Source organism: Mytilus galloprovincialis, chromosome 2 (genome assembly GCF_965363235.1).
Source record: "Mytilus galloprovincialis chromosome 2, xbMytGall1.hap1.1, whole genome shotgun sequence".
NCBI classification, from domain to species: domain Eukaryota; kingdom Metazoa; phylum Mollusca; class Bivalvia; order Mytilida; family Mytilidae; genus Mytilus; species Mytilus galloprovincialis.
In genome coordinates, this window is record NC_134839.1 from 112,360,333 (window position 1) to 112,378,645 (window position 18,313).

The following is an 18,313-nucleotide window of genomic DNA, read 5'->3' on the forward strand; positions in this document are numbered from 1 at the left end:
TTATTGATTTTCAAATTGATAATACATATATTTTTATGGGCCAGCTAAAACCCGCATCCGTGTATGGGGTTTTCTTTGTTGCTCATTTTTGAAGCCGTACGGTTACCTATAGTTGTTAATTTCTGTGTCATTTTGGTCTCTTGTGGAGAGTTGTCCCTGACAATCATACCACATCTTCTTTTTTATATTTTCAAACCGTTTATGAATACTTACTGGTTGCTTTGTCCTGTTTCTTCTGTTTTTACCGGGTTGTTGTCCCTTAGACACATTCCCCGTTTCCATTCTAAATTGTATTTGGGCCGAACTGACTTCCTATAAGAAATAATATTTTTTTCAAATTTCTGCCTTTATCTATAATCAAAACAACATGAATCTAATTTGGATTTTATGTTTAAATTGAAGTTGAAGCCTCTTTAGTAAAGTTATGACACGAAAATACAATAAAATGTTGAATGCTGTGATCTTCGTTCACTTGTTAATATATATGGCCTTCAAAAGATGGTGATACAGATACAATCAATGCTATATAACAATTCATAACATAATAAAAAAAAACTAAACATTAAAAACTAGAATTGAAGCGTAAAACAAACAAATCAGGTTAATTATTATCTATTGTTTTCTTAATCCATCATTTAACCCTATACTTTTAGGTAATATACAAAAAGAAATATCTGGAAAACAAGTATTTGTATAAAGCGACATCTCCGAGTAGTAACTATCTTCAGATAAGAACAAGAAGTGGAGTAACTGTTCAGGTTCGTTGATGAAAGTCACGTGATAAACGTATACAAGAGTCAGTTTAATTAGATTTGAATATATAGATGCAGTTTTGACTTTATTATGATAAATTAAGTGAATCGCCACCTAAGTAGCAATATTCCAATTTTACCTGCTTTTGGTATATATTTCCCAACTCATTTGGTATTCAAGAGCTTGCAGCTGCTATTTTATAAAATTTACCAGTGTCTAGGCTTAAAGTTGATAAACCAAGGTTTTGTCAAAGAACGTCTCATCCTCATTCCAAAAAAGTTCATCGGAAAATACCAAGACTTTGTTGATAAATATTCCGCAACTCCATAAATAATAAACGATGGACTTGAAATATAGCTTTTATGTACTGACGATGTTTGTCATCTTAATTCAGTGCTATAGTCAGGAACATGACAGTTGTTATCCATTTATTTGATGTGTTTGAGCTTTTAATTTTGCCATTAGGTACTTTGCGTTTTGAATTTCTCGGAGTTCTGCTTTTTTATTATTGTACTTATTTAGGTAGTACTTACATAATTAATTTCAGCTATCCAGATGGATTTACCTTTTTTTTACTTATAAAATCGAAACAAGGTACAATTTATATTATCATTATATTTGTTTTTCAGCCTGGAAGTATTCTACACATTATTATTCAAGTTACAGAGAAAATACATTATTGTAATTACCAGGTAAAAATTATTGTAATAAACAGGTTTCAACAATGCAAAGTTGTGACTCTAGGTCAAATTGCTGTATACCACCATCTTGGATTGTAAAATAGCAGTACATAAACGGTTAAGTTCTTTGCCTAAATCTGCAAATTTTGAAACAAATTTGTAAGTTATGTGTTATACTTTTGAATTGTATAAAGAAGATAACTGATAACTTGCAGTTAGGGATTTGAGGGTAAAGCCCTTATAGTGACAGTTTTATACAGGAATGATAGTGAAATCTTATATTTTTACTTGTATCAAGAAATTGCGTTCGGTGGTACCATTTAATTTTCTTAAAGCACATTATAAATATTACCTTTTCATATTTCATTTTAAAATTCTATCCTATAGAATTTTTTAAGTCCCCAAAAAGTGAGTTGTTTTCTTGAACAATCCTTGCAACTTGTAGCTTGTAAAATAGCAGAGTGACTGACACTTTTTATTATGCATAGTAAAATTTTCATTTAGGAAAAGCATAAGAAAAGTCTATGTACGGAAATATATAACGATAAACCACCTTACAAAGCCATATATAATGCTCTATATCAATTTAAGATGAAACATATCTAGCATGTACTGCAATTAATAATATTACCCACTGAAAAAAAGACAAAAGAAAAACTCTGACGACCTTGCTATATATCTATATAGCTTTTTATGTAAACGATTTTATCGTTTATTAATACAGATTTTTGCAAAAGGGTCACTTGTGGACAGTGGACTTTTTAATATGAAGATGAGGTATTCAAGGAAACACAAGGTTTCTATAACATATGCTATGACACCGACGGCTAAGATGATTGTGTATTACGTTAGAGCAGACGGCGAAATAGTTGCAGATGCCGTTACATTTTCTGTACAGGACGTGTTAAAAAACAAGGTAAATCTTTAAAATGTAAGAATGCTTTCAAAAAATGTTTACAAAATAAAAATTTGATACTGTCACAGTTTACGTATTTTGTTTGAAAACACTTATATTCATCATTTTACTCACAGAGACTTTTTAAAGGTTTCATCAATACTATTGACGTTTCACGTAGTCTTAAATTACAGATATAAAGATATATGCACTTTTAAAACAGCTGTAATTTGAAGTTTTGTGTTTAATTCTCAACAGGTTACGATAAAATTTGACAAAAACATGGCTGAACCTGCTGATCGCGTTGTCCTTCATGTTACTGCAGACCCTGGGTCATTAGTGAATGTTCTGGCGGTTGACAAAAGTATTTTATTATTGAGATCAGCGAATGACATTACTGCAGCAGACGTATGTATTATTCCCTGGCTACTCTTTTCTATATAGCTCTACCCGTCTCAGAGCATTATTGAAAATTTATATCTAATAAAAGCAGGCGTTTGCTGGGAATCAACTGTGAAGAACCTAACTTTGAATAAAAAATTCTACGTGAAAACACTTTTACTGATAACATTTGAAACTCTTGGATTAATATGAAGATTATGTACATTTTCTTTTAAACAAAACATTTGATTCAAAATCTTTTTAAGTTCAAAGGGAAATATTTTGATAATAAACACATAATGAAAAAGAAATTTGTGTGAATAGACTTTTCAATCATCAAAGTATTCTTGTCATATCCTTGGAAGGAAACAATACTCTTTTATTTGTTTATAGGTGCTGTCGGAATTAAAGAAATATGATTATACCTACTCGCCATCGCTCAGTAATTGGGAAACTCTGACAACAATACCTGATAATGGACGAGATTCAAATGCAGTGTTTTCCGTATGTATTACAGTATTCCAATAATTTAAGAAGTAAGAACATAAGATTGAGGTACAGGGGAGGTAATGACTGTGCTAACGTATGATGTTATTTTCGTGACGGGAAATTGCCAAATATCTTGAAAACATGCATTTTTCTAGTCATTTTTACCATTATCTTGAAACAAGTATATGGAAGGCCCTTTAATAATATTTGACTTGATACCGTTGGAAGATGTTCTTCTTGTCATAGAAAGATCACCGATGAGTTTTTTGAATAAGTAGAGTATGCATGTAAATGCCGTTTTTCTTAACTTAAAATCATAATAAAAAATCTTCATGTGTTCATCTTTGGAAACAAGAAAGTTAAGGTGGTATGGGAGTCTTCATTAAAAATGATAGAATTTGTTCATACTTTGTTAAAACGTAGGATATATTCTGATATGTTCAGAAAAGCAAAAGAAGAGATATGATGTCTTTCGCCGATTGTAACATTGTAGAAAAACAAGGTCCAAATTTATAATCAAATCAGTAAAATGTATTCAGTTCAGAAATGCAAATTACTGATTTTCTGAAAGAGTTGTTTAAAAGATATCTAGAAGGATTACCGACAAATAAAGGCAACCGTAGTTTTCCACTGTTTGAAAGTCATAAATTGATTTAAAATAAATCCCAGGTTACTAACTTAAACTGAGGGAAACACATCAAATTTTTTAATAAGTTATTTTGACATGTCCAAAGCTGGAAAAGGGCCTTTTTCAATTCTTACACATATATACCGAATGATATAACCACATTAAGAAAGATAAACAATTGTGAGGACTGATTTACACAAACAGTGAGATTTAAAATAATAATATATTTCTATTTCTGTGCTTTACAGAATAGTGGGATGTATGTTTTAACAGACTGTAACTTAGTCGGAGCGCCACGTAAGTTATTAACTGATGAATAGCGAGTTATTATAATACGATTTAATGAGAAATGTTCAATTTCTGACAATCACGTTATTGATAATGGATAGGGCCACCTTTCGATGTTTATAATTATAGTGACTAATATTGTGATGTGTGAGAACCTAGAGGTAACATGATCATGTGAATGAATGTGTGAGAACCTAGAGGTAACATGAGCATGTGAATGAATGTGTGAGAACTTAGAGGTAACATGAGCATGTTAATGAATGTGTGAGAACTTAGAGGTAACATGAGCATGTTAATGAATGTGTGAGAACCTAGAGGTAACGTGATCATGTGATTGAATGTGTGAAAACTTAGAGGTAACATGAGCATGTTAATGAATGTGTGAGAACCTAGAGGTAACATGATCATGTGAATGAATATGAAAGAATCTAGAATCTAGCAGTATCATGAGCATGTAAATGAATGTGTTAGAACCTAGAGGTAACATGATCATGTGAATGAATGTGTGAGAACCCAGAGGTAACATGAGCATGTGAATGAATATGAAAGAATCAAGAGGTATCGTGAGCATGTGAATGAATATGAAAGAATCTAGAGGTATCGTGAGCATGTGAATGAATATGAAATAATCTAGAAGTATCGTGCGCATGTGAATAAATATGAAATAATCTAGAGGTATCGTGAGCATGTGAATGAATATGAAAGAATCTAGAGGTATCGTGAGGATGTGAATGAATATGAAAGAATCTAGAGGTATCGTGAGCATATGAATAAATATGAAAGAATCTAGAGGTATCGTGAGCATGTGAATGAATATGAAAGAATCTAAAGGTATCGTGAGCATGTGAATGAATATGAAAGAATCTAGAGGTATCGTGAGCATGTGAATAAATATGAAAGAATCTAGAGGTATCGTGAGCATGTGAATAAATATGAAAGAATCAAGAGGTATCGTAAGGATGTGAATGAATATGAAAGAATCTAGGGGTATCGTGAGCATGTGAATGAATATGAAAGAATCTAGAGGTATCGTGAGCATGTGAATAAATATAAAAGAATCTAGAGGTATCGTGAGCATGTGAATGAATATGAAAGAATCTAAAGGTATCGTAAGCATGTGAATGAATATGAAAGAATCTAGAGGTATCGTGAGCATGTGAATGAATGAATAAGTATATTAAGGTGACGTGTGTCTGTTCTTGTAATCTGAGATAGCATGAGCATGTCGATGATGTTTTAACTTTCTGTATATAGTATATATGAATGATGTTGTAATTAATGGAGGTAGCATGAGCATGTCGATGATGTTTTGACTTACTGGATATAAAATTGGTATATGAATGATGTTGTAACTTAAAATAGTTAGAGTTTGTTACAGCTATTCGAACGTCAAGTAATGTCAAGTCCAGGGATTCATTGTAAAAATCAATGCCAAAACTGTGCGCAGTTGGGTTTTTACTTATGAAATGGCTGTGTACGTGTGTGTAAATAGTGTTTAGTTCGTGAGAGAATTCCTTCCCAAATCATATCATTAATTGTGAAATATTTTGAAAAGTATTCAGATTTCCACTCCTTTATATTGTTAATTAGGGTATAAACATGAACTGAAATGATTTGTAACAAATTGTTCTAAAATTGTTCTTTTATAAAAAAAAAAGTAAAAAAAAAAGTTTTAAATCAGGCAATGTAATAATTTTCCTATCCCTTTTTCCCGCATGTGACTTGTATAATTAAATTTATCATCGGGCGTGTACCTAAAAGGGTACCGTGACGGATGTCACATGTCGAGTAGGTTATGTTTATCCTTCTAAAATTCTATATTCCCCCCATTTTTTGGTAGGTTTAGTTTTGCAAATATTTGAGTTTTTAAGTTATTTTTGTACTGTTGTTTTCTGTTTTGCTATTTTCTATTTTATCCATGGCGTTGTCAGTTTATTCTTGCCTTATGAGTTTGAATGTTTCTTTGGTATGTTTCGCCTCTTCTTTGAGAAACTAAGATTTCAACACCCTCGGTCCAAGTTGACTGCACATGAATTCGAATTATATTCTTAGGTCCTGTTTTTATCAGATATCTCTTCATCCATTTCGGTTCTTATTTATCATTGGCTTAATTTCCAATTTTTGGCCTTGTTGAGCGTTACTGAGAAGGTAAATCCAGATAATTTCGGACGAATGGAGTTTATAATGTATTGTTTGAATCGTCAGTGGACGTTTATCGTGAAACATTTTTTTCCTTGAAGTCTTGTCACAAGTAATCAATTTCTTTTGTAATACCAGATCGTCTACCAAATATTTTCTACAAATGAATATATTTCAGTAATAATAAAATTAAACATCATGAATATATTTATATTATTAAAAAGAAACTTTAATTAAATGCATAGTGAATAAAACAATTGAACATATTCGCAGTACTGTTACTTTTTTCCAAAGCACAACGATCTCGAGTAACAGCTCCTCCAAGGCGATTTGGGCGACGCACAACAACAGGAGTGTTATCAACAATGATGATGATGTCAGAGGCAAGCACTATGATGTCAGGTACAACAGTTCCGTCGGTCTCAGGAGACACAGTTACATCAACTCCTTCGTTAACGGAACCTACACGAAAAAGATCAAAGTTCCCAGAGACATGGTTATGGATGAATACCACAACGAGGTTTATAGCAAATTTAAGCGTCTTTTAAGAAATGTGATTAAAACTTAAATTTAAAAAAGATTTTCAGCGGATAAACTTTAAATACGACATAGTTATGATAACTACATTATCGTACATATTTAGGGACCAGCCACCTGGTTTTAAAAGGGTGATTGGAGGGGATAAGATATATATATATATACCCAAGTATTTTTTAGAACTCAGTTCGCAAAACAAATTAGTTTAGTTTTTGCTGCTCACTATTTATTTTTTATTTTTGAAAATACAACTTGTTTAGAATCCTTCCCCAATTAACAATCATTGCCCGTTAAAGCTGCTGTTGGTTAGCACATTATAAATTCCTTGCAATGTTAATAAACTGATCAAGCGCTCAAATGGAATGGATTTAATAAATGTTAACAGCTTTTGCTAATTACAACCTTTAAACTTTTTCGTGAGATATCGAAAACATTTCTGTTTTTTGCTTACTATTCAAATGCCAGTATGAGCTTTTCCAAACAACTTTTCTTGTACATTGTGGTCTGTTAACTTCTACAAAAAGCTTCTTCTCGAAAACTGTAGAACCAATTTGTGCCAAATTTTTTTACAATAAGTACTGTGGTATATTGTTTAAACAATGTGTCCGATGATGTCGCTTGTTAATCAACATGTCCGGCTTGGCTATGTATATTACATATTGGTAAAGTTCAAGTTTTGTATTTAATCTAAAAACCAAATTTAGATGGTAGTAAAACTGACATGGTAGAAGTCCCAAAAAAGTTGAGGTCTGCCTAATACCTATTACGTAAAATTTGCCAAAAAACATCTTATAGAGCACCTGAGATCACCGCTAGTTTTTGGTTGGGTTTGTGTTACTTATTCTTTAGTTTTTTATGTTGTGTCATGTGTACTATTGTTTATCTGTTTGTCCATTTTTTAGCCATGGCGTTGTCAGTTTATTTTCGATTTATGAGTTTGACTGTCCCTCTGGTATCTTTCGTACCTCTTTTATAGGAGTTATTACTCTCACATTTTACCGTTTAAAAGCATGTTTGACTTTAATATTGAAACTATATTGAATGAAGAGGAGATTTTTTAAGAAGCAAAAACACGAACTTCCGATAAGTCAACTTTGTCAAATATTCAGTCTACTCCTTATCAAATTTATTGCACTTTGTGTATATTTTCTTATTTCTCTTTTGTCTTTCATATATAATATTTAGACATATAGAAAATTTTAAGCAAGGCAACGATTTACAAATAAGTAATAATGCTGAAATCGACTCTTGACTCCTCACAAGGGAATACTACACTTTCGGTGTAATACCACAATAACATAGGTTGCATACTAAAAAAGGTCTAAAACAATATTATCTTGAATTTGTCAGTAAACATATATTGATATTAATTTGGTGTTTCTAAAGAATATTTTGGAAACTTGAGGTAACATAGTTACTAAAATTTGTACACAAAAGGGGTGAAAAAGAGGGACGAAATATACCAGAGGGACAATGAACATTTGATAAGATAACTTTTGTCATTTTGTTTTATTTTTCATTTGTTACATCTTCTGACATCGGACTCGGACTTCTCTTGAACTGAATTGTAATGTGCGTATTGTTATGCTTTTACTTTTCTACATTGGCTAGAGGTACAGAGGGAGGGTTGAGATCTAATAAACATGTTTAACCCCGCCGCAATTTTGCGCCTGTCCCAAGTCAGGAGCCTGTGGCCTTTGTTAGTCTTGTATGATTTTTGTTTTAGTTTCTTTTGTATAATTCTGAGTTTAGTATGACGTCTATTATCACTGAAATAGAATACATATTTTTAAGGGGCCAGCTGAAGAACGCCTCCGGGTGCGGGAGTTTCTCGCTACATTGAAAACTCATTGGTGGCCTTAGGCTGTTGTCTGCTCTATGGTCGGGTTGTTGTCGCTTTGACACATTCCCCATTTCCTTTCTCAATTTTATTCCAGTTATGGTTATGTTCTTATATGCAAAGAGAAATGTTATATGAAATTTAGACTTGGACAGGATAAAAACTTAACTAGTGTCAAGTATTTCTTTATTTAAAACAAAGATAACTTCGATATAAAAGACAACATTTTACATCTTATGTCTGTTTGTTTTGTCATACAAGTGAGAGGTTTAGTTAGCTATAAAATCATGTATAATCAACCATTTTCTGCATAAGAAAATGCCTGTACCAAGTCAGGAATATCACAGATGTTATTCATTTGTTTGATGAATTTGAGCTTTTGATTTGGTCAGTTGATTACGAGCTTTCCGTTTTGAATTTTCGTATAAGTTCGGCATTTTCTTATATTACGTTTTTTTTCTGCTCAATTTTTGGACAAAGACTAATAACGGAAAATCAGTATTGGTATTACACCTTTAAATGACTATTTTAAACACTCACATGTGTGTATACCAATTATGTTGAAAACGATAAGAAAAAGTAAATAGAAGATTTCAATAGTAAAAATGATAAGCAAGATTAGGTCTACGAAAAAGCTTTTTTGCTAAAAGTGTTTATAGACTATTTGTAGAAGTTTTTTTCTTAAATGATAAGTTTTGCCATAAATTTGAATATCATTATGAAATCTATAATAGGAAAAAGTTGAACTCTTAGATAACAAACAATGATCAGAGGGGCACATTTGTTAAAATGATTGATACTGCCATTAAACTCTTTATAGAGATACAGTCTTTGCTCGGACTTTTCTTGAACTGAATTTTAATGTGCGTATTGTTATGCGTTTACTTTTCTGCATTGGCTAGAGATATAGGGGGGGGGGTTGAGATCACATAAACATGTTTAACCCCGCCGCATTTTTGCGCCTGTCCAAAGTCAGGAGCCTCTGGCCTTTGTAAGTCTTGTATTATTTTTAAGTTTAGTTTCTTGTGTACAATTTGGAGTTTAGTATGGCGTTCATTAACACTGAACTAGTATATATATATATTTGTTTAGGGGCCAGCTGAAGGATGCCTCCGGGTGCGGGAATTTCTCGCTGCATTGAAGACCTGTTGGTGACCTTCTGTAGTTGTCTTCTCTATGGTCGGTTTGTTGTCTGTTTGACACATTCCCCATTTCCAATCTTAATTTTATTTAAATGATGATCTTTTCCCCACAAAAGTGGCAATTATTGAATATGCAAGTGACCGACACAAGCTCTATAGAGTCTATAATTAACTGTTACATGATTACCCGATAATTCTACTGGTAGCTTCATATGGGGAACTCTGGTTATATAGAAAATTGAACCTTATGTATTATGAACAAACCATATACATAAACAATAGGCTAATTAAATGTTCAATATTGATTTTGTCTAATGCTTGGTCCGTTTCTGTGTGTGTTACATTGTAGTGTTGTTTCCTTGTTCTCCTCTTATATTTAATGCGTTTCCCTCAGTTTTATTTTGTTAACCCGATTTTGTTTTTTCTCCATGGATTTATGAGTTTGAACAGCGGTATACTACTGTTGCCTTTATTTATTGACCAAAACATTTCCTTTTGTCAGTTTGTTTGCTTGCGTTGCATTTTAGAGTTTCTGTGTTGCACTTCGTGTTTCTGTTGTGTCTTTGTTCTCTTATATGTGACATGTTTTCCTCAATTTTAGTTTGTAACCCGAATTTGGTTTTTCCTCAATCGATATAGGAATTTTGAACATCAGTATACTACTGTTGCCTTTATTTATTGAATTTACTATAGAATTCGGTATTTTTGTAATATATTATCTGGTAATGTGCTGTTTTAACTAGAGTTGAATGTTTAAATGAATAATGATGTTGTAAATTACTAGAGATAACATGGGTACTAGTATGTGAATGTTGCCGTGAGTATTTGGAGATGATAAAAGTATGAGCATGCTGATGTAAGTACTAGTGAATGTGGTTTTGACTTACTTGGGGTAAAAGTGATTGTTACTTGAGATACTTAGTGTTAGTGAACGCTGTTATAAACTCAAATCAAAATTTGTTTAGATCGTTTTAAACCATGTACTCTCAAAGTAATGGTACATTGTTTTTAATTCGTCCAAGAGTTTGTGCATGTATGATATGGGTTACGTGTGTATGTGTGTGCGTTTGTGGATTGAGATGGTAGTTGTCCTTTGGGCATATTGTTGACCCCTTTCATTACATTCATCATTAAACAATTCTATTCAGATCTCGACTCCTTTCCACTATTTCTTTTTAATAAAAGTACCGACAGGTCTTTTTCGTAGTGTTTCCATTTTGTATTGTCAGAGTAAACGTTTACCTTAAACATTATGTTTTCCTGGCTGACCAAGTTATTTTAATTTTAGATAATAACGTATCAATTTATTCATAATTCAAAGAGTTTTCTACATCCTTTTGATATTATTAAGCACATTCGCAGTAATTCAACGTTTTTAAAGCACAAAGAAATAGAGTAACTGCTTCAAAGCGATTTGGACCAACCACAACACTACCCCAATCTTTTGCAATTGAGACCCAAAAGGACCACAGAATTAATGGGGATATCAGCAACCCCGTCGGCCTCAGATGACTCACAAACTCCTTCATTAACAGAAGCTTAACGGAAAAGAACAAAGTTCCAAGAGACATGGTTATGGCTGAATAATACAATGAGGTTAATATGAAAATTTAGTGTTCTTTAATTCAATTGATATCATAACTAAAAACATCATTTAGCATACCGTGAAGTACATTGCACTATCTTCAACTTTCCATTCTCAATGTTCTTTACATGCGAAAGTACAAGACTGCTCACTTAAACTTACATTATTTAGATGCAACGCCCGGGCCTGGTGGAATGGGGTGTGGCATTTATATCCAAGTCGTTTTGAAGCGCAGTTCGAAAATAAATGTTTATAATTCTTGCTGAAACAATTTGCTATTTCATGTTTAATGTTTCAATATCACACTTTTAAAAAAATCCTTTCAACAATTACATTTGTTGCTCCATAAAAGTGATGTAGCTTTAAAGATTCTGAACTTTCTGGATTTCAATCACCAGAAGAGAAGGACTCGAGGAAATATATAGTATGATATCGATTGTAGCGGGACCATTAAGGTAATTTTTAAAGGTACTTTTTGCAAAATACAAATCAATGGAATATAGATGATTGTCCTATAACATTTTAGATGAATTACCCGACTGGAGATTGTATCAAATAAATAATAATAAAAGTCAGTTTTTTTGTTGTAAGCAATACATATTTAACTTTAAAGAAAAAGAAGTGATTTTATTGCAGAAACTTTACTTACACATAAATTTGAAACATAAATAATTTTTAAAGAGTAGATATGTATATGCATTGGAAGTAGCTGTATTTTTTTTTAATATGATCCTAAATTTTATTTGGCACCCTTGTTTTGATTGTGTTCGTTTTGTATATTTGCTTTGTACTAGTACTTAATAATTAGTTGACTTGTTTCTGACTGTTTTTTTTCTATTTGTGTTCTGTGTGTTTTGTATTTGAACTCCACTTATTGTCTTGTCATCTTTATGATGTCGATCATGAGGGCGAAAACCCGAATTTTAATGTAAATAGATATAAAATTAGAAAAAGAACACAGAATGAGTCGACAAATTTGCCAATTGACTCACGAGACATGTACATCTATTTATAGCATTGTCTTTACCATATACTGATAGAGCCAGATCGTTTAAAACTGTCATATTGGTTGTTATTGTATTAAATTTCTCTTGGGTTAATAAAGAAAACAATTCAGTATCAAGCACAATTTTATCCAATTATGTATCATATCTAACCTGACTGATATATTTCATTTGATTTTTTCAACACGAATCAGCAATCAAATTATCATTATCTATACCCACCAAATTGTAGTCTCGCATTCAATAAATGTGGAAAGTATTGAATGATAAAATGAGATATGAATGTCATATATCAGTAAAGCCAATAAGATATCAACTAATACATGTATATACAAAGTCTAATATTCGGTTTAATTGTAAAAGTTTTTTTTTAGACAAAACGGTTCCACGAAAGGCCAACTTGAAAAACAATAGGTATATCAGTATGTAAAAACAACGATAACATAGGTGGGTGAATGATGTCGTAACTGGAGATAACAGATATATTGAGTATGATTGAATGGTGTTCTAAATAACTACAGATTATTTGAGTGCGAAAATGCTGCTGTAACTGGAGTTGAACATGTTGAATGTTTAAATGAATAATGTTGCAATTTACTAGAGATAACATGAATAATAGTATGTGAATGTTGTTGTGAGTATTTGGCGATGTATATGCACGCTGTTGTAAGTACTGTTGAATGTGATTTTGACTAATTTGTGGTAAATGTTATTGAAACATGAGATAGCTCGAGTTCGTGAACCTTGTTATAACTTCAGGTAATTGATTTTTTTAATTATAAACCTTGCACTCTCAAGTTTATTGCACTATATTTTTTTATGTGTGTGTGTTTGTGTGTGTCTGTGTGTGTCTGTGTGTGGTTGTCCCTTTGGAACATTGCTGACCCCTTTCAGGTCATTTATTATTAAAAATTTCTGTTCAGTCTAAGTCTTTACCCTATATATTCTTAATAAAGATATTAACAGCTATTTAGTCAGCACTTCCATTATGCCGTGATATATAACAAACGTTTTAAAAATCAACAGTTTATAAATGTTTGAATAATTTAGAAAAAGAAAATCGCTAGGAATGAAATTAATTTATATAGTGTTGTTTTTCATTTCTTAAATTGTGCGAGTAAACATTTACAGTGAACAGTATGTTTATTTGGCAGTACTGCCTCAAGTCATTGTAACTGTAGATAATAACTCCTGTCTTCTTTATACTTATCATCAAAGTTTTTTCTACATGCAAATATTTTCTAGAATAGATTATGTCAAATCAATTACACTACAACATTAGGAATGCATTTATCAAGTACAATGAAACATTGATCAAATGCATTGCTAGTGATACCATAAAATACATTCGATGTAATGTAACTTTTTTAAAGCACCAAAGCGATTTCGAGCTACAACAATACGCAGCCAAACGTTTGCGATGACCACAAGCAACACAGTTTCTCCGGGGATATCAGCAACCCCCGCGGCTGCAGATGACTCACAAACTCCTTCATTAACAGAACCTCAACGGAAAAGATCAAAGTTCCCAGAGACATGGTTATGGCTGAATACTACAACGAGGTTAATATAAAAACTAAGTGCTCTTATATTAATTAATATCATATCAAAATTCACTTAGCACAAAAAGATATACATAGCTTTATCTTCAACGGTATTCCCAAAACAATTACTAGATTTCATATCTTACCCATTTCCATTCTCAATTTTATTGTCGTATTTCTTAATATCTTTACATACGACTGATTACTTAATCATACATAATCAGGGAGCAACCATTGACTTTCAGGGGCTGATCATAGGGGTCGTAGGATTTATAATCCAAGTGTTAGTTAAATGCAAATACGAAAAAAATATGCTTTTAATTCCTGCTGCAAGTAATTTGCTTTCTGTTTTATAAATCATACTTTATAAAAAAATATCTTCATACAGTAACATACATGTACCTGCTCCATAATACTGCTACGGCTTAAATGATTCTGAATTATTGGGATCTCAATCACTTGATGAGAAGAGATCGAGGAGAGGAAACGAAAGTTTCTGTAATAATAATAGCGGGGCGATTTAAACCAAGAAAATTTGTGCGAAACATGATCTATTTATACTTTGTGATATTATAATCATTAATCTTGTTATGTTCGATATCTTAAAATTTCTTCATTTCAGCTTTCCCCCAAAGGACCAGTGAGAGATTTTTCCTATAATGTTTTATCGGTCGTTTTTTGTCGACTGAAGTCGCCAGTAAGCTTTTACAAAAATCTTCTCTTCTAAAACTACTTGGCAAATTGAAATTAAACTTTGCAACTATCATATTTGGGAATTCTTGTTTAAAATATGTGTCAGATGACATCTTTTTTCAACATACATGGTCCACATCGCTATATATTAGGAAAATGAGTAAAATACAAAAAGAGAGGCGAAAGATACCAGAAAGATACAAGAGCGGCAGTCAAGTTTATCTATTATTCTATAATCCATTATCGATAGAAACAAAATGACGATGTAGAAATGATTGATAAGTTAAGACCTACTTAAATGACTATCACATCAATACTGTCAGTCGACTTCTTATAGCTAGTTTTGTCATAGATGACATTTTGTTTGACTATTTAAAAGATGATTTATTAATATCTTTGAAACAAAAATCGTCAATATCGTACCGCGGGTAAATTATGACGTTCTGATTGGTTAAACGGCATTACATGGTGACCCCTTATGAGTAAATTGCATGGGGGGGGGGGGGGGGTTCATGACGTCACTTATATTTCTTAATGGTGACGTAATCTATTAGTGTTGTGTTTTATAGTTTCTTTTTCTACAACCAGTTAAAGTTTGGAACATAAGTCAGACAATAATACATGTACTAAAAGATACCAAAACTATGTTTAATGACCATATTATAAGCTATTTGGAATTGTTTTTAAGGTTATTTGTAAAAAACAGTAATTTTATTGCAGAATGCTTTCTTTATAGATAAATTTGCATCTTATCTGTTTATTTTTAGTATAACATAAATTTATAATAAAGACAACTTTAAATAAGTATACGATTGTTCTGGAATGGGAAGCAGCTGTTTATTTGTTTTGAATATGATTCTGTACATGGACTGCGCACCGTTGGTTTTGTCGTTCAATTTTCTTTTACTAGAATTTGGTGTGTTTTTCTATTTTTTTTTAAATTTGTTTGTCTGTGCTTCATTAACTAGTATATTTAGATCGACCCTTGATATCTTGTTTCAATGCCTCAATACTCTTCAACTTCGTACTTTATTTGGCCTTTTAAACTTTTTTGGATTCGAGCGTCACTGATGAGTCTTTTGTATACGAAACGCGCGTCTGGCGTATTTACTAAATTTAGTCCTGGTATCTATAATGAGTTTATTTTGACCACTTTTTGTTTTCATTTTTTTTCGACTTACATATTTTGTTGAACACTTGCCGTAATTGTCTTGTTTTATCGACTGATAGATGTTGATCTCTGTTGTTATCTCGTTTTATCGATAAATGAATGTTGATCGTCCTTGTTATCTTGTTTTATCGATAAATGAATGTTGATCACTCTTGTCATCTTGTTTTATCGATAAATGAATGTTGATCGTCCTTTTTGTCATGTTTTATCGACAAAAAGATGTTGATCGCCCTTGTCATCTTGTTTTATCGACAAATAGATTGTGATCACACCATGTTATCTTGTCATCTGATTCATTGGTCTAAAGAAGGTGAAAGCTTTTTTTTTGAGAAGGTTACAAAAAGAACTCAGAATGAGTCAACGGGTTTCTTTATGTCAAGCGATGCATGCACTTCATGATTTTTTTTCACAATCTACTACTACATCTAGTTCGTGAATTGATTGTACACCAATTGTTTTTATCTTTATATACTTTTGCGTTTTTAATAAAACAGTTAAAGCCATACATTCGACATATCTGTATTGAAGGTGAGGTTGCGATATTAAGGTCATTTATGAATAATGAGTCCATAAAACTTCAGATAGCACGAGTATGTGAACACTGTTGTAAAGGGAGAAATATGATCAATCGAATACTGTTTTACGTGTAGTGTTCGTTTACTTGTCTCTACTAGTATCGCCATGTAAACTCAATTTGCGACAGTCGAACTACTGATAGACGTTTGCAAAGCTTGAACGCAGAAATCATAACAAAGCAGGCGTAATTGATTTTTTTGGGGAGGGGGGGGGGGGTAATTGAAATTTCATGTGTTTGTTGTTCCTTGAAATAATACAAAAGAGTTTGAACACATATATTCGTATTCTGACTTTTTAAAAGTCTATTTAATTATGTATGTAAAATTTTAAATGAGATTTGAGGCCAAGAATTGTTAACGGGGCAGGAAAATCAAAACTTTGAACATATTCGAAAGCACCGATATTAGAAGGTAGTTTATCAAGTGCTTTCAACGCGTTTTTGACACGCCACAAGTAATTTATTTTACTCATTTGAAAAAAAAGATTATCAGATTTTTGATTGTATAAAGTGCACTAATAAGTACAATAAATTGAACAATATGTTGAAGACGAAATAAAACATTGTTTGTATGTTGTTTTGTGTAAGTTGAGTTTTCATGTTAATCGGTTCTCCTTGATAAGAGGTAGCAGCAGGTTTATGCGGTATCGGTGCCATATTCTATAAATGAGTTTCCGTTTAAATGATGAATTTGTATTTCCTTCAGCTAAATCTCAATATAACATTTTCACAAACAATAAGGATCTATCAGCCGCTTTGTCTTTCTTTTATGTTCGATACGATTAATTTGGCTACATGGTTGTTGTTTTTAGTTAAATGTTATTTAAAATGCTTAATACGAATATTATCTATTTTCATTATTGGATTGAAAAAAAGAGTTTAGGGATTTTTTTGTCAGCTTTTTCTCGTTTTATCCATACAATAAGAATGCAGTGATTCGTCTTACGACACCACTTTGTGTACTAATATGCAATTGAAATGAAATAATAGCTTAAGCAACCAATAAAATACTAGAATAGATCGATTACAAAATATAGCCTTTGACGGACAAGCTTAAACATTAATTAGACGTCTATATGTTAGTACACAAAAAGTTAAATGTCAAAAATACCGAACACCGAGAAAAATTCTAAACAGCATGTTTTTTTTAGCAAATAGCAAAATCGAAAGCTCAAATACAACAAACGAATAAACTGTCATATGAACAAACGATAGATGCCAAAGATACTCACGTTATAGGATTACCTTTTAATTTTTCTGATTTCGTGATATAGGTAACTTTTGTCGCATAGAAACCATTGATTTTCGTGTAGACTTAACACATCATTATTTGAAAATATAGACATAAAGTCGATTTAAAGTGCAATAATGTTTCAAACATATACACTTCTTTAATATACAAATGCGGTACTGTAGTATACAAATTCACTATCTACACAGCTACTTTTGCATAGGTACTATTTCTGTACTAAAAATGTGTAGTACTGGAAATCTACTTTTAATATTCAGTACTATTTTGTTACTCTAAAATTATCGTAATATTTAGGTACCTGTATTTTACAGTACTTTATTTGTACTTGAAATTTAGGTACTACATATTTTTGGTTACATCTGTTACTTTTTCAACATTTTGAAAGTTTTTTCTATTTCAAATCTCTTAAAGTTATGATTTTCAAACATGGAATATTGTATTATTTCTGTACCAAAATATTTAGTACAAATCAAGTACTGTAAAATACAAGTACCTTAATATAACAATAGCTTTAAAGTAAAGAAATAATACTAAATATTAAAAGTAAATTTCTAGTACTACACATTTTTAGTACAGAAATAGTACCTATGCAAAATTAGCTGTGTACAGTATTTTAAAATGTCACTCCTATTAAAGAATTCTTTGTACCATAACAAAGTTGTAATAATGAATTGTTTTATGCTTTGGAAAAAGAAAATCACAAAAATACTGAATTCCG

The 18,313-nt window shown here is 31.7% G+C and overlaps 1 protein-coding gene across 1 annotated transcript in view; it reads left to right on the top strand.

Moving 5' to 3' along the window:
- Window positions 1-685: 685 nt before the first annotated feature.
- Window positions 686-18,313, top strand: part of LOC143065408 (CD109 antigen-like) — a 47,338-nt gene continuing 29,710 nt past the window's right edge. Inside the window, exons 1-7 of the mRNA XM_076238962.1 lie at window positions 686-758; window positions 1,383-1,445; window positions 2,158-2,349; window positions 2,587-2,736; window positions 3,103-3,213; window positions 4,075-4,123; window positions 13,735-13,924. Coding sequence (XP_076095077.1) covers window positions 2,200-2,349; window positions 2,587-2,736; window positions 3,103-3,213; window positions 4,075-4,123; window positions 13,735-13,924 — 650 coding nt within the window. The 5' untranslated portion in view covers window positions 686-758; window positions 1,383-1,445; window positions 2,158-2,199. The remainder of the gene's footprint in view (window positions 759-1,382; window positions 1,446-2,157; window positions 2,350-2,586; window positions 2,737-3,102; window positions 3,214-4,074; window positions 4,124-13,734; window positions 13,925-18,313) is intronic.